The 24,920-nt window shown below is 40.2% G+C and overlaps 1 protein-coding gene and 1 non-coding gene across 2 annotated transcripts; one reads left to right on the forward strand and one right to left on the reverse strand.

Moving 5' to 3' along the window:
* Positions 1–3,661: 3,661 nt before the first annotated feature.
* On the reverse strand, positions 3,662–4,318 carry LOC133051498 (LYR motif-containing protein 4). Its single transcript, XM_061135950.1, has one exon. The coding sequence runs from the start codon at positions 4,306–4,308 to the stop codon at positions 4,033–4,035; it is 276 nt and encodes a 91-aa protein (XP_060991933.1). The 5' UTR covers positions 4,309–4,318; the 3' UTR covers positions 3,662–4,032.
* Positions 4,319–7,322: 3,004 nt separating this feature from the next.
* Positions 7,323–7,429, forward strand: LOC133053229 (U6 spliceosomal RNA). Its single transcript, XR_009692163.1, has one exon. It is a non-coding gene; the product is annotated as a U6 spliceosomal RNA (small nuclear RNA).
* Positions 7,430–24,920: the final 17,491 nt, after the last annotated feature.

Below are 24,920 nucleotides of genomic sequence, written 5' to 3' on the forward strand. Positions count from 1 at the left end.
CCATCAAAGGCATTCTTCATTTCTGTTACAGTGTTTTTAATCTCTAAAATTTCTTTGTGGCTCTTTCTTAGGATTCTTATCTCTCTGCTTACATTGCCCATCTGTTTTTACATGCTGCATACTTTATCTATTAGGGCCCTTAGTAGTTTAATCATAGTTGTTTTAAATTCCTGATCTGATAATTACAACATTCTTCCCATGTCTGCTTCTGAGGCTTACTCTCACTTCAAAGTGTGTTTTTTGCCTTGTGGTATCTTGTAATTTTTTCTTAACAGCCAGACATGATGTACTGCGTAAAAGGAACTGCTGTAAACAAGCCTTAGTAATGTGGTGAGGTGTTGGGGGAAGGAGAGGATTATACAGTCCTGTGATTAGACCTCAGTCTTTTAATGACACTATGCCTCTGGACTGTGAACTTCACAAGAGTTTCTAGTCTTTTCTTCTCCTATAGTTGGGGCAGGATGTCTATAATGGGCTGTAGTTGGGTATTTCCCTTCCCCCTAGGTCAGTTAGGTTTTGATAATAACTCAACAGGTTAGACTCTGTTTAATTAATTTCCCATGAAGGCAGATATTGTTAAGAACAGAGTATGATAGTATATGTTAAAATACTTCCTTTCCTCTCCCCATCCCTATGAGGGGATTTTTCTCCAATATTAATTGTAGGAAATTGGTTGAATCCTGGAGGTAAATCTCATGATATTATGGAAACCCCCTTAATTGAGTCCCTCTGGAGTTTTTAGCTTTCAGAGTTGCATACTGAACCTTTAGCAATTCATCAATTACAGTTCAGATTTTTCTACCCTTGCAGTGGTCCCTATGGTCATTTCTACTAGTGAGTCTCTGTTCAAGTAAGCTGTGACTTCCTGTGTTCACTTGTCTATCTCTTCCATCTTGGGGTAGTAATTTGCCCTATGTTCTCCCCCCTTACAAATTCAAGAAGAGCTGTTGCTTTTTCAGTCTGTTCAACTTTTCACTAGGTTTCAAGACAGAGTGGCAACTTCCAAAGCTTCTTACATGCCAAATCAGATACTGAAAGTCTCAGTTATTGTATTTCCAACTCCAAAATTTGCATTTTGTTCTTTTTTTTAATAACCTCTCTTTATTATATCTCCAGAGAATACTGACTGAACAACAACAATCTCTTTATTGCTATTCCTACTTGATAAGACATGGTTATTCTCTTAGTTGGTTAGGGCTGCTATAACAAAAGACCACAGACTGGGTAGCTTTAACAAGAAACATTTACTTCTCACAGTTCTGAAGGCTGGGAAGTCCAAGATCAACGTGGTGGCATATTTGGTAAAGGTCTACTTCCTGGTTCATAGACAGCTGAGTTTTCATTGTATCTTAACAAGACAAAAGGGGCAAGGGATCTCTCTGGGGTCTCTTTGTAAGGACAGTAATCCCATTCTTAAGGGCTCTACCCTCATGATCTAATTATCTCCCAAAGGAACTGCATCCAAATACCATGATATTAGGGATTAGACTTCAGCATGTGAATTTTGAGGGGAACACAGACGTTCAGTCAATCATAGTGAGCATATCTTTCTCTCCTTTAAGCATGATTTCCTTTAGTTCTTTGAATATATTTATAATGGCTATTTTGACGTCTTGGTCTGTTAAATCTTACTGCTCTCACAGACAGTTTCTGTTACCTGATTTTTTCCCTGTGTATGAATCATACATTCCTTTTTTTTTTTTTTTTTTTTATGTCTTGTAATTTTTTGTTGAAAATTGGACATTTTACATAAAGTATTATAGCAACTCTGGACACTGATACTCTTGCTCCTGAGGCTAGTTATCGTTGTTTGTTTACTTGCTTAGTGGCTGGCTGGATTATTTTAGTGAAGTTGATTTCCCCTTCAGTGTGAAACCTCTGATACTGCTCCTCAGAGGGCAAAGTCTTGGGCATGAGCAGTCAGTCTGGGATGAAAGTTTTAGCAGGACTCTTTTTGAAGCTCTTTTTCCCTGATCACACCCAGCTGTTAAACCCACTAATTGCTGGCTGATTGCTCTATTGCTTTCAACAATGCCCTGGGACATAAATTGCCCCACAGAAGGAACCCTTTAAATCCAGATTAGTTTAGAAGGATAGTATTTGAGGTCAATCTTTGAGGGTTCTTCTGACCCTAGAAGGGGTATTCTAGCTGGCACTCTCACTGGTTCTCCCTGTAAACTAGCTGGCCTGTGATTTAGTTTGTGCCTCTAATGAAACTATCAGTCTCCTCCTAATCACTTTCCACTGTTCCTGCATTGTTTTTGATAGTATCCTTAGACTTGAGTTAGTTCCTTTGGAAAGAGTCCAGGGCTCTGTTTTATGGTCTGCCTCTCCCTTTGGGCAAAATTTCTAAGCCATGGCTCCATAGCTGGGGAGAGGAAATGTCACATGCTTCTTTCTGCTTTAGGAGCTGGGCACTGAGCAGGGTTTGGTAGCCTTTGGTCTTTTCAATTTTCCTTCATGAAACCTCTGCCTCACGAACAAGTTGGGACAATAGTGATTGATGCCCCAGTATTCTCAGTGTACTGCACCTGAAGTGGATCTTCCACTCAAGGAGTGGGGGCTATGTGGAAAATATAAAGGATAATAAGGACCATTATAAATTCTATAGTAAAAAATTGTATTACCTAGAAGAAATGGAAAAAATGGAATGGCAACCTGCTCCAGGATTCTTGCCTGGAGGATCCCAGGGACAGAGGAGCCTGGCAGACTACAGTCCATGGAATCACAAAGAGTGACTTGAGAAAGGAGAATGAAGCTGGAGTATCATGGTCCCTGATTTCAAACTACACTACAAAGCTATTTAATCAAAACAGTATGGTACCAGCACAAAAGCAGACACACAGATCAATGAAACAGAAATGAGAGCCCAGAAATAAACCCACACATGTATGGACAATTAGTTTATGACAAAAGAGAAAGAACATACAGTGAAGAAAGGGAAGTCTGTTCAATAAATGGTGCTGGTAAAATTGAACAGCCGTATGTAAAAGAATGAATCCAGACCATTATCCTATGCCACAAATAGGAACTCAAAGTGGATTAAAGACATGCATATAGGACCTGAAACCATAAAATCCCCAGAAGAAAACATAGGCAGGAACCTCCTTGACATTGGTCTTAGTGATGTTTTTGTAGATTTGACTCCAAAGGCAAAGGAAACAAATGTAAAAATAAACAAATGAGACTACATCAAACTACAAAGCTTTTGCACAGTGAAGAAAACCATTATCAAAACAAAAAAGCAAACTACTGAATAGGAGAAGATATTTGCAAATCCAATAAGATGTTACTATCAATATATAAAGAACTCATACAGCTCAACAACAACAAAAATAGTCTAATTAAAAGTGGGCAGATACATAAATAGATATTTTTCTATAGAAGACATATAGATGACCAACATGAAAAGATGAAAAGGCACATGAAAAGATGTTCAACATCACTAATTATTCGGGAAATGCACATCAAAACCACAGTAAGATATCATCCCACCCATACCTATTAGAGTGGCTGTTATCAAAAAGACAAGAAATAACAAATATTGGAGAGGATATGGAGAAAAGGGAATCCTTGTACACTGTTGGGAGGGATTGTACATTGGTGCAGCCGCTATGGAAAACTGTATGCAGATTTCTTTTTTTTTTTTTTTTTCTGGTAGAGAAGGCCAGGGAGACGCTTTCATTTATTGTCAAGGACTGAGAAACACGTCTGGAAATGCTTTATACAGGTGCTGCGGAGCCGCAGAGAGGGGTGGGGTGGACGAGACACCACTGTACACCGCCTTCCCTCGAGGCGCTCCAGCTCTTCATCCTGACGCTTGAACCGAGGACAGCCAGCGACAGCTGACCTCTGTCACTAAGGCTGCAGAAGAGGGGACACTTCGCTCAGTTCATCAGTTCCTGGAGGGCAGGCAGAGTGAGGATATTTAAAGCTGATGCAGGGGCCCCTTGAGGTCTGCTAGGGGCCCCACGGCAAACAGAACAGATGCTGCCGGTGGTCCACGCTGCTGTTGGAGGCTGGTCCCGGCTCCTAGGCCCGGGGCTTCTCTTGATTCTCAATGACAAGCTTGTCGGTCGAATACATCTGGCCAATGTGGACCTGCCGACGGATTATGCCCAGGTCTCTTTTGGCTTTATTCACCAGGGCTTGAATTTCTACAGGATCCTTCACATTCTTGTTTTCTCTGAAGGCGTCTCTTATCCTCCTGATGGCGTAAGTTCGGTAATTGTAGGCGCCGAAGCGCTTGCTCTCCCGCAGCATCGCGCGGTACAGGTCCAGCACCTGCGCGCGGCTGGACGCCGCCATCTTGACCGCAGCACGCCTGTATGCAGATTTCTAAAAAAAAATTAAGAATACAGCTACCATGAAAAGTGACAGTGAAAGTGTTAGTTACTTGGTTGTGTATGACTCTTTGCGACTCCATGGACTGTAGCTCTTCTTGCTCCTCTGTCCATGGAATTCTACAGGCAAGAAGACTAGAGGGTAGCCATTCCCTTCTCCAGGGCATCTTCCCCACAAAGGGATTGAACCCGGGCCTCCTGCATTGCAGGCAGATTCTTTACCATCTGAGCCACCAGGGAAGACATAGAACTACCATAGTGGATAGTGAAAGTTGTTCAGTCATATCCAACTCTTTGTGGCCCCATGAACTGTACAGTCCATGGAATTCTCCAGGCCAGAATACTAGAGTGGGTAGCCTTTCCCTTCTCCAGGGAATCTTCCCAATCCAGGGATCGGACCCAGGTCTCCCGCATTGCAGGTGGATTCTTTACCAGCTGAGCCATAAGGAAACTACCATATGACCCAGCATTTCTACTTCTGGGTATTTATCTCAAGAATATGAAAATACTGATTTGAAAAAATATAGGCACCCCTATATTCATTGTAGCATTATGTACAATAGCCAAGATATGGAAACAACATAAGTGTTCATTGACTGAGGGATGGAAAAAGAAGATGAGGTGTATATATACAATGGAATACTACTCAGCCAAAAAGAATGTTGTCATTTGTGATAACATGGATGGGCCTTCAGGGTATTATGCTAAGTGAAATAAGTCAGAAGGAAAAAGACCAACACTGTATGATTTCAATTAAATGTAGAATCTAAACAAAACAAAAGCAAACTCATAGATACAGAGAACAGCTTGATTACCAGAGAGGAAAGGGGTTGGGGGTGGGTGAAAGGGATGAAGGGAGTCAATTATATGGGGATGGATAGTAACTAGACTTTTGGCAGTGATCACATTATAGTGTGTATAGCTGTCAAATTATAATGTACACCTGTGACTTATATATAAACAAAAAATAAAATTGTTTTTGTTTGCAGATAATAAAATCTCATGTAGAAAATCCTAAAGTCTTCACAAAAAAAACTGCTAATCAGTAGATTCAGAAAAGTTGCAGGATACAAAATCAGTTGCATTTCTATATGCTAACAATGAAATATCTGAAAAAGAAAACAATCTCATTAATAATAGCATTAAAAACAATACAATAGTTAGGAAAATAGTTCTAAAAATAGTTCCCTAAAATAGTTAGGGAAAATTTTAACCAAAGAGGTAAAAGATGTGTACATTGAAAATTATAAGACTTTGATGAAAGAAATTGAGAAGACACAAAAAAGGGGAAGATATCCTGTGTTCATGGATTAGAAGAATTAATATTATTAAAATGTCCATACTTTCCAAAGCCATTTATATATTCAGTGCATCTCTATCAAAATTCTGGTGGCATTTAAAAAATTTTCTTTCTTTCTTTTTGACTGTGCTGGGTCTTCATTGCTGTGTGTGGGCTTCCTCTAGTTGTGGTGAGCAGGAGCTACACTCTAGTTGTGGTACATGGGCTTCTCTCTGCGGTGGGCTCTCTTGTTGCCAAGCATGGGCCCTAGGCGAGTGGCCTTCAGTAGTTGTGGTGCATGGACCCAGCTGCCCTGTAGCATGTGGGGTCCTCCCCGATCAGGGATCAAACCCATGTCCCCTGCATTGACAGGCAGATTCTTAACCACTAGACTACCAGGAAAGTCCTCCAATGACATTTTCCACAGAAATAGGAAAACAATCCTAAAATTCATGTGGAAGTACAAAAGACTGAATAGCCAAAGAACTTTTGAGAAAGAAGAACAAAACTGGAGGCATTGTACTTCCTGATTTCAAAGTATATTACAAAGCTATAGTTATAAAAACAGTATACTACTGGCATCAAAATAGACACATAGGCAAATGGAACAGAACTGAGAACCCAGAAACAAAACCATGCACATACTGTCAACAATATTTGACAAGGGAGCCAAGAATACTCTGGGGAAAGGATAGTGTTTTCAATAAATGGCATTGGGAAAACTGGATATTCACATGTAAAATAATGAAATGGATCCCTATGTTACATCACTCACAAAAATTAACTCAAAATTGATTAAAGACTTAGACATAAGACCTGAACCCATAAAACTCCCAGAAAAAAACATAAGGGAAAAATTCCTTAATGATTTTTGGCAGTGATTTTTTTATGTGACACCAAAAGCACAAACAATGAAAGCAAAAATAAATGAGTGGGACTATAGCAACCTAAAAAGCTTCTGCACAGTGAAAGAAGAAATAAACAAAATGAAGACAACCTATGGAATGGGAGAAAATATTTGCAGACCTTGTATCTGATGATAGGCTAATATTCAAAATAGATAAGGCACTCATACAACTCAATAACAAAAAGAAAAAAAAAAACAACAAAACACTCAATTAAAAATGGTTAAAGGGCCTGAAAAGACATTTCCCAAAGAATACATACAAATGGCCAACAAGTCACGAAAAGGTGCTCAATATCACCAATCGTCATGGAGATGCAGATCAAAATCACAGTGAGCTATCACCTCATACTTGTTAGAATGGTTATCATCAAAAAGACAAGAGATAACAAGTGGTGGCAAGAATGCAGAAAAAACATTTACTGACGTTGGTGGGAATGTAAATTGGTACAACCATTTGGAAAACAGTATAGAGGTTCCTTAAAACCTTGAAAATAGAATTACCATATGATTTAGCAATCCCATTTCTGGGTATATATCCAAAGGAATTGAAATCAGGATCTGAAATAGATATCTGCACTCCTATGTTCAGTATGGCATTATTAACAACAGCCAATATAAGGAAATAAGCTAAAGGCCCATTAGTTGAAGAATGGATGAAGAAAATGTGATATATACATATACATGCAGGAATATTATTCAGCCATAAAATGGCAGGAAATCCATTTGTGAAAACCTGGATGGACCTTGAGGGCATTATGCTAAATGAAATAAGTCAGATAAAGATAAATGCTGAGTGCTCGCTTCGGCAGCACATATACTAAAATTGGAATGATACAGAGAAGATTAGCATGGCCCCTGTGCAAGGATGACATGCAAATTCGTGAAGCGTTCCATATTAAAAAAAAAAAAGATAAATGCTGAATGATCTCCCTTATATATGGACTCTGACAAGGCTGAACTCATAGAAACAGTATAATGGCAGTTGCCAGCAGCTGGTGTGGGGGTGGTGGTGTTGGGAGAAATGGGATATGTTGGTCAAAGAGTATAAACTTGTAAGATGAACAGGTTCTGGAGATCTAATGTATATTATGGTGAGTATATTTAACAATAGTTTATTATATACTTGAAAGTTGCTGAGAGAGTTAATCTTAAATGTTCTCACCACACACATAGAAAAGGTAGTTATATTAGGTAATGGAGGTGTTAACTAACCTTATTGTGGTAATCATTTCACAATATACACGTGTATCAGATGATCACATTGTATACCTTAAAGTTACACAATGTTAAATGTCAAGTACATCCCAATAAAGCTGGAGAAAAATAAAACCATGCATAACCTTAAAAACACATCAGGAGGAGTATGTTTTCATGTCTCAAACATGTTCTTAAAGGTCTTAAAAAGTCAGAACAGATCTTAAGTATATCAAGAAGTCTCTCAAAATTGAAAGTCATCAGGAAGAGTGTTGTTTTTGTAATAGAGTTTCTTGTTGACATGATTCACATCCAGTAAAATTCACTACTTTAAAGTATATAATTTAGTGGCTTTTAGTGTGTATACAAGGTCTTGCAACCATCACCACTATCTAATTGCAGAATATTTTCATCACTCTAAGAATCACTCTAACCCCATGCCCTTTAGCAGTCACTCACCATTCCTCCCTACCCAAAGCTACTGACAATGACTAATCTACTTTCTGTCTCTATGAATTTGCCTATTTTGACATTTCATATAAACGGAATCATATAATATGTGACCTTTTCTTCCCTGGTTTCTTTCCCTTAGTGTAATGTCTTCAAGATCCATCTATGCTATAGTATATATGAGTTACTTCATTTCTTTTTATGGCTGAATAATATTCCATTGTATGGATATATCACATTTTTATTTATTCATCAGTTGGTAGACATTTGGGTTGTTTCAATTTTTATATTAATAATAGAAATTAATAATAGCCAAAAGTATAAACAATATAATATATGCTACTATGAACATTTGAGTACAAGTTTTGTGTGAACATCAGTTTTTATTTCTCAGGGAGTATATACCTAGAAGTGAAATTGCTGAGCCATATGGTAAAGTATATGTGTATGTGTGTGTGAGTGCACTCAGTCATGTCTGACTCTTTGTGACCCCATGGACTGTAGCCCACCAGGCTCCACTGTCCATGGAATTTTCAAGACAAGAATACTGGAGTGGGCTGCCATTTCCTTCTCCAGGGGATCTTACCGACCCAGGGATCAAACTCGTGTCTCTTGTGTATCCTGCATTGGCAGGCAGGTTCTTTACCAGCTGAACTATTGGGGAAGCCATATGGTAAGGAAGAGTTTCAGTTATCTCAGGAAGGGTCATAGATAAAACAAGAAGGGTCTCAGTCATATAGGAAAGGTTTAAATAGATCAGGAAGTGTCACAAATGCATCATAAATGCTCTCAAAGAGAGGAGATGTCTCAAATACAACAGAAATCATCTCAACATAGTCAGGAAGATTTCATAATGTGTTAGTAAGGGCTCCAAACTGAAATGAACATCTTAAATACATCACTAAAGATCTCAAATTCAAAGGAAAGGTGTCATGTTATCAAGAAAAGTATCAAATCTCTAAGAAGGATCTCAAAAAATAAAGATCTTAAAATTTTATGAGAAAGGGTCAAATAGTTAGGAAAAATGGCAATACATTACGGAGGATCTCAAATATACCAGGAGTCATGTTACCAGCAGGAAGAGACTAAAATAGTCAAGAGGAATATCTAATAGAGTAGTCAACTCAACAGTGGAAACAGTGGCTGACTTTATTTTTCTGGGCTCCAAAATTACTGCAGATGGTGATTGCAGCCATGAAATTAAAAGACGCTTGCTCCTTGGAAGAAAAGCTATGACCAACCTAGACACCACATTGAAAAGCAGAGACATTACTTTGTCAACAAAAGTCCATCTAGTCAAGGCTGTGGTTTTTCCAGTGGTCATGTATGGATGTGAGAGTTGGACTCTAAAGAAAGCTGAGCGCCAAAGAATTGATGCTTTTGAACTGTGGTGTTGGAGAAGACTCTTGAGAGTCCCTTGGACTGCAAGGAGATCCAACCAGTCCATCCTAAAGGAGATCAGTCCTGGGTGTTCATTGGAAGGACTGATGTTGAAGCTGAAACTCCAATACTTTGGCCACCTGATATGAAGAGCTGACTCATTTGAAAAGACCCTGATGCTGAGAAAGATTGAGGGCAGGAAGAGAAGGGGATGACAGAGGATGAGATGGTTGGATGGCATCACTGACTCAATGGACATGGGTTTGGGTGGACTTCGGGAGTTGGTGATGGACAGGGAGGCCTGGCGTGCTGCGGTTCATGGGGTCACAAAGAGTTGGACACGACTGAGCAACTGAATTGAACTGAACTGAGTCAACTCAAACAAGTCAGGAAGGGTCTGACACTGGTAAGGAAGTATCTCAAATTTGTCAGGCAGAGTGTAAAATATGTCTCTAATGGTCCTAAAGTGAAAGTAAAAGTGTTAGCTGCTTAGTTGTGTCCAACTCTTTGTGACTCCATGGATTGTAGCCTGCCAGGCTCCTCTGTCCATGGGGTTTTCCAGGCAAGAATACTAGAGTGGACTGCCCTTCCCTTCTCCAGGGGATTTTCCTGATGCAGGAATTGAACCCAGGTCTCCCGCATTGCGGGCAGATTCTTACTGTCTGAGCCACCAGAGAAGCCCGTTCGAATGGTCCTAAACAGTCCAGCAATTTAGGAAAAGTGTCATCTATTAGGAAGGGTCTCAAACTGTCAGGAAGTGTTTCAAACATATTTCACCCTTTCAAACACGTTTCACCCTTTCAAACATGTTTTGAAACGTGTTTCAAAAGTGTTTCACCCTTTCAAACACAAAGGGTCACAATTAGAGAAACAGCGTCTCAACCATCACAAATCATCTCAAACAAACCAGGAACACTTTCAAAGTAAGGAAGTGTTTCAAATAGGTAAATGCCTCGGACTGAGAGCAACAGTCTCCAATAGTTGAGAAAGGTCACAATATGTCAAGGAGTCTCAAACTTGTCAGGAAGAGTGTCAAATAAAGAAATAACTACTGGTCTCAAACATGTCATGAAGGGTCTTGGGCAAGTCAGAGAGAGTCAGTCAGGAAGAGCCTCAACTTTGTAAGTGTTTCAAACATAGCAGGTACATCTCAAGTGGACAGGAAGAGACTCATCATGTCAAGATGTGCTTCAAACATGACAAGAAGTGTCACAAAGAGAGAAGAAGGATCTGAAATATATCACATATCCTCTCAAACCAAACTGGAAGCTTCTCAAAGTAATAAGAAAGGGTTATGAATAAGTCAGTAAGAGTCTCAAAAGAAAATGGAGTGTCTCTGATACAACCCAGAGAATCAACATCTCAGGAAGGGAGGGACTCAAATGAATTAGGAAAGCTTTCAAATACATCAGGAAGAAGAGCACACAAGTCAAGAAGTTTCTCAAACCTATTAGGAATGTCGTGAGTAGAGAGGAAGGGCCTTGCATGCATCAGGAATATTCTCAAACAAGTCAAACAAGTACATAAAGGTCTCAGAGAGAGAGAAAGACATCTAAATACCTTCAGAAGAGTCTCAAACTTGTCAAGAAAGGTTTCAAGTAAGTTGAGGAGGGAAGATTTCAAGCAAGTAGAAATAAATGTTCCTAGTATATCAGGAAGAGTCTCAAAGAAGTCATGGGTGCTCTAAAACATGTCAGGAAGGGGTTTAAATATGTCAGGAAGGTTCTCAGATATGTGAGGAAAAATCTCACACATGACTGGAAGCATCTTAAACTTCTCCAGAACAGTCTAGAACAGAGACGGAAAGTCTCAAATACATAAGGAAGCATCTCAAATAAGTGAGAATGTTCTCAAGGTAGTAAGGATGGACCATAAATAAATCAGTCAGGTTTACTGAACTGAAGGAAGTGGCTCAAGTTCATTTGTGAGTTTTAACCATGTCAAGAAGATTCTCAAACAAGTTGGGAAGAGTCTCAAGCAAGTTAGAAAAGATTTCACAGATGTCAGGAAGAGTTTCAAAGATGTTATGAAGACTCTCAAATACGTCAGGAAGAATCACAGATAGGAAAGGAACGTTCTCAAATCTGTCAGGAATGATTATAGAGAGATAGGAAGAATCTCAAATATGTCACGAATGGTCTCAAACAGTCAGGAAGTGTCTCAAAGACAGCAAGAAGATTTTCAAAACTATCAGAAAGAATGGCAAGTGTGTAGGGAACAGTCTCTAGCATGTGAGGAAGTATCTCACACAAGTCAGGAAGTTGCAGACATATCACGGAGCATCTCCAACAAGCCAGGACATGTCTCAGAGAGGAACAGTCCCAAATACTTCACATACCTGTCCAAAAGGGAGGGTCTCAAATACATCAAGAAGGGTCATGCATGTCACAGAGTGTTTCAAATACATGGGAGGGGGAGGGGCTCATTATCATCAGAAAGAGTCTCAGACATGACAAGTTGTGTCTCGAACACGACAGGAAGTGTCAAGAGAGAGGAAGGATCTGAAATGCATTGTGAATCCTCTCAATCAGACTGGAAGGATCTCGAAGTAGTTGTGAAGAACATTTGTCAGTGAGGTTCAGTAAGTGTCTTGAATACTTCTGGAAGGGTCTTAAGCATTTCACTAAGTGATTTTGAGTTGGGAAGCAAGTCTTGAAGGTGTAGATAAGGGTCTCAAACAGAAAGGAAGTGTCTCGATACAACTGAGAGGGTAAAGAGCCTCAGGTATATTGGGAGGAACCTAATACACCAGGTAGAGTAGCAATCATATCAGTAAGTGTTGCAAACAGAGGAAAAGAGTCTCAGATAATACACCAGGAATCACCTGAAGTCTGGAAGGTTCTCAAAGTAGTCAAGAAGAACTTGTAAAATAAGTCAGTAAGCACCTCAAACTGAGAGAAAGAGACCCAAACACCTCCAGAAGGGTCTCAAATGTGTCAGGTAAAGTTTCAAATAAGTTAAGAAGGGTCTTAGGCAATTTTGACAAGGTGTTTAATATGTCATGGAGAATCTTGAACAAGTCTTGAAAGTTCTTAAGTATGTCAGGAAATCTTAAATACACGAGGTAGGTTCTCGAATATAGCAAGAACTGTCTCCGGGAAGACCCTCAAACTTGTCAGGAAGAAGCCAGAACAGAGCAGAAAGTGTCTCACATACATCAGGAATCATCTCAAATAATTCAGAAAAGTTCTCAAAATAGTAAGGACAAGCTAGAAATAAGTCAGTAAAGTGTTTCAAAGAGCAGGAAGTATCTCAGATACATCTCAGATGTTTTGAGCTTGTCAGGAAAGATAACAGCCAAGTTGAGGAGGGATTCAAGAACATCAGAAAAGGTCCCTTATACATCTGGAAGAGTCTCAAAAGATTCATGAGGTCTTCTCAAACATGTCAGAAAGAGTGTTAAATGGGTAGGAAGCTGCTCAAATCCATCAGGAATGCAGTAAAAGAGACAGAAGTCTCAAATATACCAGGAACAGTCTCAGTCAGCAAGTAGCTCAAATAAATTGGGAAGATTCACAAATACGTCAACAAGAGTAGTAGATATGGCAGGAACAATCTCAGACGTGTCAGGAATTCAGGAAGACTCGAACAGAAAGAGTCGCAAGCAAGTTAGATAGGGCTTCAAATACATTAGGGAAATTCTCAAAAAAATCAGGAAGCATCTCAAGTCAGAAAGGGTCTCAAATTCATCTGACCATTTGCAATGTGTCTTCAAGGGTCTCAAACATTTAGCATGCGCACATGCGCTCAGTTGTGTCTGACTCTTTGCAACCCCATGGACTTTAACTCACCAGGTGCTTCTGTCCTTGGGATTTCCTGGACAAGAATACAGGAGTGGGTTGCCATTTCCTTCTCCAGGGGATCTTCCAAACAGTTAGGAAGGATCTCAAATATGTTAGTACATGCACCTGGGTTGAATAATGCCTCCCTCCCACCCAAATTCATATATACCTGGAACCTCAGGATGTGACCTTATTTGGAAATAGAGCGTTTGCGAATGTAATTAGTAAAGATGAGGCCATACTGGATTAAGGTGGGCCCTACATTCAATGATTGCTGTCCTTATAGGAAGGCCGTGTGAAGACACATAGGGAGGTGAATGCCCTGTGAAGGCGGAGGCAGAGATTGGAGTGATATGTCCACAAATCAAGGAATGCCAAGAATTGCCAGCAACCAAAAGAAGCTGGGAGAGAGACATAGAACAGATACCCCCTCAGAACCTGCAGAAGGAATCAGTCCTGCTGATACCTTGATTTCAGACTTCTGGGCTCCTGAACTGTGAGGGAATTATTGATACTTTCTGTTGTTTTAAGACACACAGTTTGTGGAACCTTTTTTTTTTTTTTTAAATAGCAGTCCTGTAAACCTAAATACAATAGAGATATCAAATACATCAGAAGAGTCTCAAGGGTGTTAGGATGTGTCTCAAGACAGGAATTGTTGCCAAGAAAGAGAAAAAGTCTGAAATCATCAATTCTCTCAAAGTGGACCATCAGGATTCAAAATAGTCAGGAAGAGTTTTAATTTTGTCAGGAAGGGTCTCAGACATAAAGGAAGGGTCTCCAGCATGTCCAGAAAGGGTGCAAAGATTTCAATCAAAGTCTCAAAAGAAGAAGTGTCTCAGGCATGTCAGAGAAGGTCTCAAATATGTCATGTAGAATCTGAAGGCATGGTTACGCTCAACTTTTCAGGAGGAGTCTTCAATACACAAGGAAGGTTCATTATTTTTTAACAGTTAAAAAAAAATATATATATGTTTATTTATTTATTTTTGGCTATGCTGGGTCTTCATTGCTGCGTGCAGATTTTCTCTAGTTGCAGCGAGTTGAAGTTACTCTCTAGCTGTGGTGTGTGGACTTCTCTTGTGGTGACTTCTCTTGTTGTGAGTCATGGGCTCTAGGGCACTCAGGCTTCAGTAGTTGTGGCTCCCAGGTCCTACAGCACAGGCTCAGTAGTTTTGCATGGGCTTAGTTGCTTCGCAGCACATGGAATCTTCCTGGGTCAGAGATCGAACCCATGCCTCCTTCATTGGCAGGCAGATTCTTAATTACCGGAGCACCAGGGAAGTCCGACACAAGAAAGGTTCTTAAATACAGCACGAATGGTCTCAAACACATACAGAGGAGTCTTAAACTTGTCAGGAAGTATTTGAAACAGAGAGAAAGTACATGACAAAATATCTCAAACAAGTCAAGAAGTTTCTCAAAGTAGTTAAGAAGAGTTATTAATAAGCCAGTAAAGATCTCAAACAGAAAAGAAGTGTCTCAGATACAAGAGAGTGTCACCATGTTAAGTACAGTCTCAAAAGTCAAGAAGGGCCTCAAATACATCAGGAAGAATCCCAACTCTATCAGGAGGAGACGGAAGCATTATGAAGGGACTCAGGGACTCAGGTGTCAGGAAGCCTCACAAACAGAAAAAAAGGATCTCAGATTTATCAGAAATCTTCTTAAACAATTCTGGAAGCATCTCAAAGTCATTAGGAAAAGGTTTAAAGACATCAGTGAGGGTTTCAACAGAGATAAAGGATTTCAAAAACAACCATAAGGGTCTCAAACATATCTGTATATTTCTCAAGTAAGTCATAGATTGTTTCAAACATTTCAGCAGAAGTTTTAAGGTCAGGAAGTTCCTTAAATGTTTCAGGAATGGTCTCAAACAGAGAAGAATACATCAGGAAGCTTGGATGCAACTCAGGAAAGGTCTCGGATATATTAGGAAGTGTCTCACCCCAAGAAGCAGACTCTCAAATATAAGGAGAATCTTTTAACACCTCAGGAAGAATCTCACACAGGTGAGGAAGGGTCTCAAACATGGCAGGTAACATCTCAAGCAAGTCACAAAGGATCATACTATCTGGAAAAGTCTTAAATATGTGAAGAATTTTCTCAGGAACATCTCAAATATGTCAGAAGTATCTCAGTCGGTTGAAAATGTTGTGAAACAAGTCAAGAAAGGTCTCATCTGGTTAAGAAGGCTCACACAGTAGAAAGGTGGAGTCTCAAACTTGTGCAAGAGTGTCTTCAACAGATAAGAGTCTATCTGAGGGTTGTCAAGAAAAGTTTTACATTCACCAGGAAGGGTCTCAGAGACAGGAAGAATCTCAGATACTTCAGGAATGGTGTCAAATGTATGAGGAAATGTGGTAAATAGAGAGGAAGAGTTTCAAGCTTGTCAAAATGGGTTTCAAATACATCGGGGAGTGTCTCAAACAATTAAGAATTAAAAAATAGTCAGGAAAGGGTATTCCCCTGGTGGTCCAGTAGTTAGGACTCTGTGCTCTCACTGACAGGGCCCAGGTTCAATCTCTGGTTGGGGAACTAAGATCTCACAAGGAACGCAGCACAGCCAAGAAAAAGAAAAAAAAAAAAACTGTCAGGATAGTGTTAAATAGTCAGAAAGCATCTCAAACTGAGAAATCTCAAATATGTCAGGAAAAGTCTCAAACAAGTGAGTAATAGTCTTCACTATGTCAGAAAATTCTCATATACCTCAGCAAGGATTGTAACTCATCAGGAAGGGTCTCAAACATGTCTGGGAGGCTTTCCAAGGGCCAAAAAGGCCATGAAACAAATGAATAACGGTGCCAAAATCATCAGAGTCTCCAACAGTCCAAAGTCAGTTCAGTCTCTCAGTTGTGTCCAAATCTTTGTGACCCCATGGACTGTAGCACGCCTGGCTTCCCTGTCCATTACCAATTCCCAGAGTTTGCTCAAACTCATGTCCATTGAGTCGGTGATGCCAGCCAACCATCTCATCCTCTGTCGTCCCCTTCTCCTCCCGCCATCAATCTTTCCCAGGGTCTCAAAAATGTCAAGTAGGGCCTCAGACTTGGAGTTTCTACCACAGGCAAGCATATTCTCAAATATGTCAGGAAGTGTCTCCCAAAAATTTAGTATTTGAATGTAATCAGGAAGAGTTTTAAGTACATCAGTTACGATCTCAGAACCAGGAAAAGTCTCAGATACTTTGGGAATGGTCTATAACAGCTCAGGAAGAGTTTCAAACAAGTCAGAAAGGTTTTCAAATACATTAGAAAGAGTCTCAAACAATAGGGAACGATCTCAAACTTGTCAGAGTCTCAGATTCCTCAGGAATAATTTAAAATACATCCAGAAGGAGGGTTTCTCTGGTGGTCCAGTACTGAAGGCTCTATGCTTCTACTGCAGGGCGTGGGTTCAATCCCTGGTCTGGGAACCAAGATCCTACATGCCTTGAGGTGGGGCAAAAAACAACAATGACAAAAACAAAATACATCTGGAAGGGTCTCCAATAGAAAGAGTCTCAAAAACCTCAAAAGAAATGTCAAAACAAGTTAGGATGAGTCTCAAATATATCAGGAAGGATTTCGAATAAATCAAGGAGTCTTTCAAGACATCAGGACAATTCTCAAGTAGGTTAGCAAGTGTCTCAAACATGGAAGCTGGAAATCTCAAGTATGTCATAAAAGGTCTCAACCATGCCAGAGTTGTTCAAATACATCAGCAAATGTCTCAAGCATGACAGGAAGTGGCTCAGTGAAGAAGAGCTTTAAACATGTTAGGAAGGGCTCAAATACATTAGGAAGTAGCTTAAAACAAGTCAGGAACAGTCTTAAAGTAGCCAGGAAGAATCTCAAACACACCAGGAGAAGCTGGAAACATTTCAGGAATAATCCCAAAGAAGTCTGGAAGCATCTCAAATTAACAGGAAGAGTTTCAAATAGGAAAGTTCTTGAATCTATTAGGATGGGTCTCATTACGTCAGCTAGAGTCTCAAATATGTCAGAAATGGTCTCAAAGAAGTCAAGGAGAGTCCCAAATACATCAGGAAGGATCTCATATTCAATAGGCATCGAAAATAAGTCAGGAAAGGTCTCAAACAGATAAGATTCTATCAGAAAGAAACTAAATCAACTTGGGCATGGTATCCCATAGCCACAAAGATGGTCAAAACAAGTCAGGAAGGGTCTCAAATACTTCAGGTACACTCTCAAACAAGTCAGAAAAGTTTCAAAATGTGTCAGCACAAGTCTCAAATATATCAGGAAAGGCCTGAAGCAAGCCAGGAAAGGATCAGATATGGGTCTGATCTCAAGGGTCTCAAATATGTCATGAATGTTCTCAAACAAGCCAGGAACTGTCTCAAACGTGGCAGGAAGATCTCAGGAAGTGCTTTCATTACCTCAGGAAGGGTCTCATCCAGGAAGAGTCTCAACAAGTCAAGAAGGGTCTCAAATATTTTTGGAAGGATCACAGACAGAAAGAGAGGGTTTCAAATAATCAACCTAGTTCTCTAAAATGTCAGGAAGTCTCCAACAAGTAGCGAAGTGTCTGGAACATGTCTGGAAGAGGCTTAAATACATGAGGAAGTTTCTCAAATAGATTAGGCAGGGTCTCAGACAACTGAGGAAGAGTCTTGATCATGTCAAAGAGTTTCTCACATAGTGATAGAGGCTGTCAAACAAGTCACAAAGAGTCTCAAACATGTCAGGAGGGTCTGAAATATATCAAGTGGGGTCTCCAACATGGCAGGTATCATCTCAAACAAGTTAGGAGGCATCTGAAATAGTTCAGAAGAGTTTTAAATATGTACGTGAGGCTCAAACATAGAGGAATAGTCTCAGTACATCAGGAATGGTCTTAAACACACCAGGAAAGTTCTCGAACAAGTCTGGAAGTGCATGCATGCTAAGTCATTCAGTTGTGCCCGACTCTGTGAACCCACGGGGTGTATCTCACCTCTGTCCATGGAATTCTCCAGGCAAGAATATTGGAGTGGGTTGCCATTCCCTGCTCCAGGGGATCTTCCTGACCCAGGCATCAAACCGTGTCTCCTGCATTGGCAGGCAGATTCTATACTGTCTGAGCCACCAGGGAAGCCCAAGTTTGGAAGAGTCTCAAACAAATCAGAATGAATCTCCAAGTTGTCAGAGTTTTAGATATGTCGGAGAGAATCTCAGGCAGGATGAGTCTCAAATATGTTGGGGACTGTCTCAAACATGTCAGGAAGTGTGTCAAAGTCCTCAGGACTGGTCTTAAGTCCATTAGGAGGTATCTCAATCTAGTCAGAACTAGCTCAAATGTGTCAGGAAGCTTGCCTCACATGAAAAGATAGGTCTAAAACAAGTTAGGATGGTCTCAAACATGTCAGGAAGAGTCTCGAATGAGCTAGGAAGGGTCCCCTACAAATCAGGAAGGGTATCTAATTCATCAGACTTGAGTCTAAAATAAGTCAGTGGTAGTTGCTCAGTTGTATCCGACTCTTTGTGATCTCAAGGACTGTAGCCTGCTAGGCTCCTCTGTCCATGGAATTCTCCAGGCAAGAATAATGGAGTGGATTGCCATTCCCTTCTCCAGGGGATCTCCCTGACCCAGGGATTGAACCCGCATCTCCTGAATTGCAGGCAGATTCTTTACCCTCTGAGACACCAGAGAATGCCAACACAAGTCAGGAAGGGCTTAAATAAGTCAGAAAGAGTCTCAAACAAGGCAGAAATCTCCTCAAATATGTCAGCAAGGGTCTTAGCTTAGAGAAGGACATTACTAAGGAAATGCTTTTACCCCCTTGTGCGTCATCATGATTCTGAGCCTCTAGCTGTATGCTCTGATGTGCTCAGAACTTCAGAATGGGCCAGTAATATGTGACCGTTCCCTCCTCTCCATCCCCTCCCTCACATATTTGCTTTATGGCCAATTGATAAAATGCCAGACTCTTCTGACATAACTTCCAGATCATGGTCAAAGAGCCAGTGTTTATTTCCTTCTCCATGCATTTATATCACAGCTGTTAGCTGGGATCTTTTCAACAGCAAAATGAATCCAAGCTTAGAAGCACCTCAGGGCTTTAGTTTGGTTGGTTTTTTGATAAGCTATGTTAAAATTAATAGCACTTAATTCTGCACAAAGAAAGTTAGCCATCATTTCTTCTTCTTCTTCTTCTTTTTTTTTTTGGCTTTATAGAAAGTCAGGAAGGGGTCTTGTGTAGAAATTAAACTGTGGCATGCCCATGATTAGCAGTTGACATCCTCTTTCCACAGAAAATAAACACAGTGTTCAGCATGGCTGGATTCCCCACTTCCTTGTTTATAGAGGCAACCGGGTGTCTTTATCAGTCATTTATTTACTGTAAATGTTCCAATTAGAAGCAAAGGTCTGTCTTTATGTAGAACTCACATTGCCCAGACTTGCCACTAACTTTGCATTTTTTAGCTCTAGGAAATATTTCTTACCCAAACTTTGTGTTTGTATAATGCACAGTAAATCAAACAAACAAACACCTCTCCTGGACAGTGTTTTCACTAATATCAGAGAATACGTGAGAGCCAGCAATTGCTGGTCAAAGGGTAAGAGAAGAAACATATGGAAAGCTTGTTATGCCTTGGCACTAAAGAATTAAGGAAAGAATACCTCAGAAGGGAATACTAATAGTTTCTCAAGTCTCAAGAATTATTGCCTGTGAGAACAGTATTGAATTACAATTTGTCAAATTAATAACCACAAAAATTAAAAATAGATGACCTAATTTGGGCTCATGAATTATTTTTGAGAACCACTGACTCATACCAAGGTGTTTCTGCAGCGAAGACTTGGTCCTGGCCTAGTTTCTCCTCTCAGGGGTGAGGGGCGGCGGCCTAACCCCTCCAATTCCCCAGGCCCTGTCTTAGTTGACTGAGCAGCAGGAAAAACATCAGCCAGTGTGGTCTAATTACCTTCTAGAGACATAGACTGAAGGTTTTTTGGTGTGATTCTTGGAATCTATATTTTTATCTCTGGACGAAGCACTGAGGAAACAGGCCCACTGTTGGTGGTGGATTAGAGAGGGCTACAAGTTCTCTGACCCCGTCCAAATTACGAGGTAGAGTCCCTTTCCCCTCCCATTGTGTCTGAACAGGGCTTGTCACTCTTTAACCAACAGAATGTGGCAGAAGTGACCCTGGGCCAGTTGCAGGTCCTGAGAACTGGCAGCTTCCACTTTGTTCTTGGGCACTTCCTCTCCGAACCCAGCCACCATGAAGTGAGGAGAGGCCACAGCTACAACAGCCCTAGCTGAGCTCTCAGCCAACGGTTGGCATCGACTGCCGGCCATCTGTGTGAGCCGTCTTGGTTGTTCCAGCTCAGTTCAACCACCAGATGACTGTAGTCCCAGGTGACAGCAGACAGAGTAGAAGAAGCTCCCGGCCCAGCCAAGTGAACCCGCAATAGACAATTGAAACAATTAAGAATTAGCTGCCCCCTAATATTTATGGAGCGCTGCCAGGCACTGTGCCGAGTGCTTTGTATTCTCTATCTTGTTTAATCCCCCCCCAACCACCCCAGGAGATAGAAGCTCTTATTATGATGCCTGCTTGACCAGTGAAGGAATTGAGGCTTCAGAAAGTTTAAGTATCTGACAAAGTTAGTGAATAGTGGCACCAGCACTCAAACGCAGGCCTGTGATAAACAGTAAAGGAAAAGAACATGAATCTGTATATCTGAATCGCTTTGCTATACACCAGAACCTAACACAACATTGCAAATCAACTATACTTCAATTAAAAAAAAAAACAACAAAAAACCCAGACCTGATTTCAAAGAGTGCCTCTCTGCCCTCCTCATGATCTGATTTAGTCAGATTAGGCAAAAAGGAATTCCCATAAACTTTACTAGGCAAAAAACATACGGATTTATGTGGAAAACATGCTCGAGCTTCAACTCAATGTTCCAAAGAACGCTAAAAAAAACAACAACAACCCTTTTTCCTCTGGAACATTTCCAAACATATCTACCAGTCGGACAGTGTTTGCACCATCATGTACCTGTCACGTGGTTTCAATGATTATGAACGGATAACCGGTTTTCTTTCATCTACATTCCCAACTACTTTTCTCACCCCACCATGAGATTATCTTAAAGCAAGTCCCAGACATTACGTCTTCTCATCTGTAAATATTTAGGTATGTATCTCTAAAAGAGAAAAATTTGTTATTCCCAAACATAACCCTTATCATAACTAAAAAATATTAACAATTTTAAAATATCATTTGTATCCAGTCAAAAATCTTCCACATTATCTCATAGTTATTTATTTTAATAGTTTCTTCAAACGAGGAACCAGACAAAGTCCCTCCTTGCATGTGGTTAATATACTTCTTAGGATTCCCTCATAGCTCAGTCGGTAAAGAATCTGCCTATAATGCAGGAGACCTAGGTTCAGTACCTGGGTTGGGAAGATCCCCTGGAGAAGGAAATGGCAACTCACTCCAATATTCTTGCCTGGGAAATCCTAAAGACAGAGGAGCCTGGCAGGCTACAGCCCATCTTAAGTCTTTTTGATAGGTTACCCTTTCCTCCCTTGGCCATGCCACACACTTACCCTCTTATATTCTTGCTATCAGTTTGCAGAAAAAAATGGACACATCTGCACTGGCAAATTCCCCACGGTCAGTATTTGGCTGATTGTATCCATGCCTCCATTGTCATTTAATATGCTCTTTTAAACCCTGTATTTCCTATAAATTGGCAATTAGGTTTAGAGGCTTGATCAAATTCAGGTTTGATTTTATTGGCAAGAATATAGTATCCAGGCTTACGCCATTTTGAGTTTATTTTTCTGTATGGTGCTAGAGAATGTTCTAACAAATGAACTTATATACAAAACAGAAATAGACGCACACATAGAAAACAAATTTATGGTTACCAAAGGGGAAAGCAGGGAAGGGACGAATTATATACACATGACTATATATAAAACAGATAAACAACAAGGACCTATTGTATAACACAGGGAAGTAGTATACTCAATATTTTGTAATAACCTATCCCTGAAAAAAATATATCTGAATCACTTTGCTATACACCTGACAGTAACAATGTTGTAAATCAACTACACTTCAATTAAAAAAAGTACTTTGTAAACAGTACTGTGTACTTCCTGTTGCATCATATCAGGAGGCCTGTAATGTCTGGCTGTCCCATTTTTAGTGATGCTAAGATTAATCGTTGGATTCTGTTGTTGTTAGTCCTTCTTTTAAAGTTTCCATCAGCCTTTCACCTGATGGAAAACATTGCCTTGATCCATTATTTCATTAGGGCTTACACATTTGTGAGATTGTAATTTCGTCATTTCTTTTACCTTTATTAGTGGAAATTTTTCTATAATAAGGGGCTTCCCTGTGGCTCAGCTGGTAAAGAATCTGCCTGCAATGTGAGAGACCTGGGTTCGATCCCTGGGTTGGGAAGATTCCCCTGGAGGAGGGAAAGGCTACCCATTCCAGTATTCTGGCCTGGAGAATTCCATGGACTGTATAGACTATGGGGTTGCAAAGAGTCGGACACGACTGAGCGACTTTCACTTTCTATAATAAAGAACTTTCTTTTGTTTACTGTTTGTATACCCTAAAGTACAGTTCATATAAGAAAGGCAGAATAAATGCTTGATTCCTTACCTTTATTCATCAATGTTGTCTAAAGATGATCAAAGAGCTTTTTTTTTTTAAAGAAAAATCATCATGAGCCTGTGGGTTTTTAGTCTATTTGATGTATTTCAATTCATTACATTCATTTTTTAATTCCTTACTTAGTTTCATGGAGATATAAATCACATACCATGCAATTCACCCATTTAAAATGCACAATAATGGTTTTTAGTACATTCACAGAGTTGTGCAATCATTACCATAGTATACTTTTAGAACATTTTCATTCTGCCAAAAAGAAACCTTATATGCATTAGCAGTCATTCTTTATCCGCCTAAAGCTCCAACAACCCTACACAACCACTGATCAACTTTCTGTTTCTATTGATTTGCCTATCCTTGACATTTTGTTTAAATGGAATTGCACAACATGTGACCTCTGGCTTCTTTCCGTTAGTATAACATTTTCAAGGTTCATCTATGTTGTAGCATGTGTCTGTACTTTTTATCACCAAAAAATATTCCATTGTATGGCTGAATCATATTTTGTTTATTCATCAGTTGATGGATTTAAGTGGCTTAATCATTACCTTCGGAAACTTAACATCTCTACCATTTTTCTTTAGGATAGTTCATACATAAAGTTTAAATTTTCCCTTCCTTTAAGATCCTTGGTTAACGTATCAGTTAGGGTTAGACTTCACAGTCTGTAACAGAAATGCAAAGTATAGTGGCTTAAACATGATAGGGGTTTATTTTTTTCTCCCATGAAAGGAATTCAGGGTAGTCATCTAGGGCTGATATGGCAGCTCTGCACACATCTAGGGGAATCCCTGGTAGCTCAGTGGTATAGAGTCTGCCTGCAATGAAGGAGACATGGGTTTGATTCTTGGGTTGGGAAGATCTGCTCAAGAAGGAAATGGCAACCCACTCCAGTATTCTTGCCTGGGAAATCCCATGGATAGAGGAGACTGGCAGGCTACAGTCCATAGAGTCGCAAGAGTTGGATACGACTGAGCGACTAAACCACCACCACACACATCTAAGACCCAGCATCCTTCTTTCTGCTCTCCTGTATTTGGTACGTGGCTTCCATCATGAAGATTGCTTTGTGGTCCAAGATGGCTGTTGCAACTCAGCCATTATATATATACATTCAAGGCAGTAGGCAGGAGGAAAGGGCAAGGGCAAAAGTTTAAATCACTTGCATTAGTCAGTTTCCTTTCCAAAACTTTCTCAGAAGTCTAAAGCAATGACTTTTGCTTTCACCTCATCAGCCATCAATATCTGCAGGGAAAGCTGGAAAAGTATTGTTTTCAAGCTGAGTGCATTGTCATCCCCAATAATATAGGGTTCCTGTTCATAACAAAGAAGAGGAGAATGAGCAGTGCATAGGCAACTAGCAAAATGTGCTGCAAACTGTAAATCTCAGTAATTGCTATTTTGCGAATTACTTGTAGCCCACTCTTAACACTGCCACTTTAAGACAACAGGACCCTTCTATAGGGTCCCCCCATAGGGGAGGGCTTTCCATAGCACCTTGTCGAGGGCCATTCTGCATGTATCTTACTTTTTGCTACCTTGCTTCTCGCCAGGGTTGTGACCCTATTGCCCCTTATGCACCAGTTCTCTTGCTTGGATTTGTTGACTTATGCACTGATACAACTCTAGGCTCCTGCTTGTACCACTCAGCCTGGTGACATACCACTACCTTCCATTTCTGATCTTAACTCCCATCCAATTTCTAACTTTACCATTCCTGGGTGGTCCCTGCCCCCCTCAAAGCATACAGCCTTTCATAAGGAATAGGTTCTAGTCCCAATGGCTGACAGTTACCACCTCCATCTGTGTGTTTATCTATGAAATCATAACCCCCAAATGTTATGGAATTTTTAACAACTGAGGGAAAATGCTTCTTGGAAAGAGCACCAAACTAGCAGGCAGGAAACGTGGGTTCTACACCTTCATTCTTAATTCTTCAACCAATAATTT

Source organism: Dama dama, chromosome X (genome assembly GCF_033118175.1).
Source record: "Dama dama isolate Ldn47 chromosome X, ASM3311817v1, whole genome shotgun sequence".
Taxonomy (NCBI): Eukaryota; Metazoa; Chordata; class Mammalia; order Artiodactyla; family Cervidae; genus Dama; species Dama dama.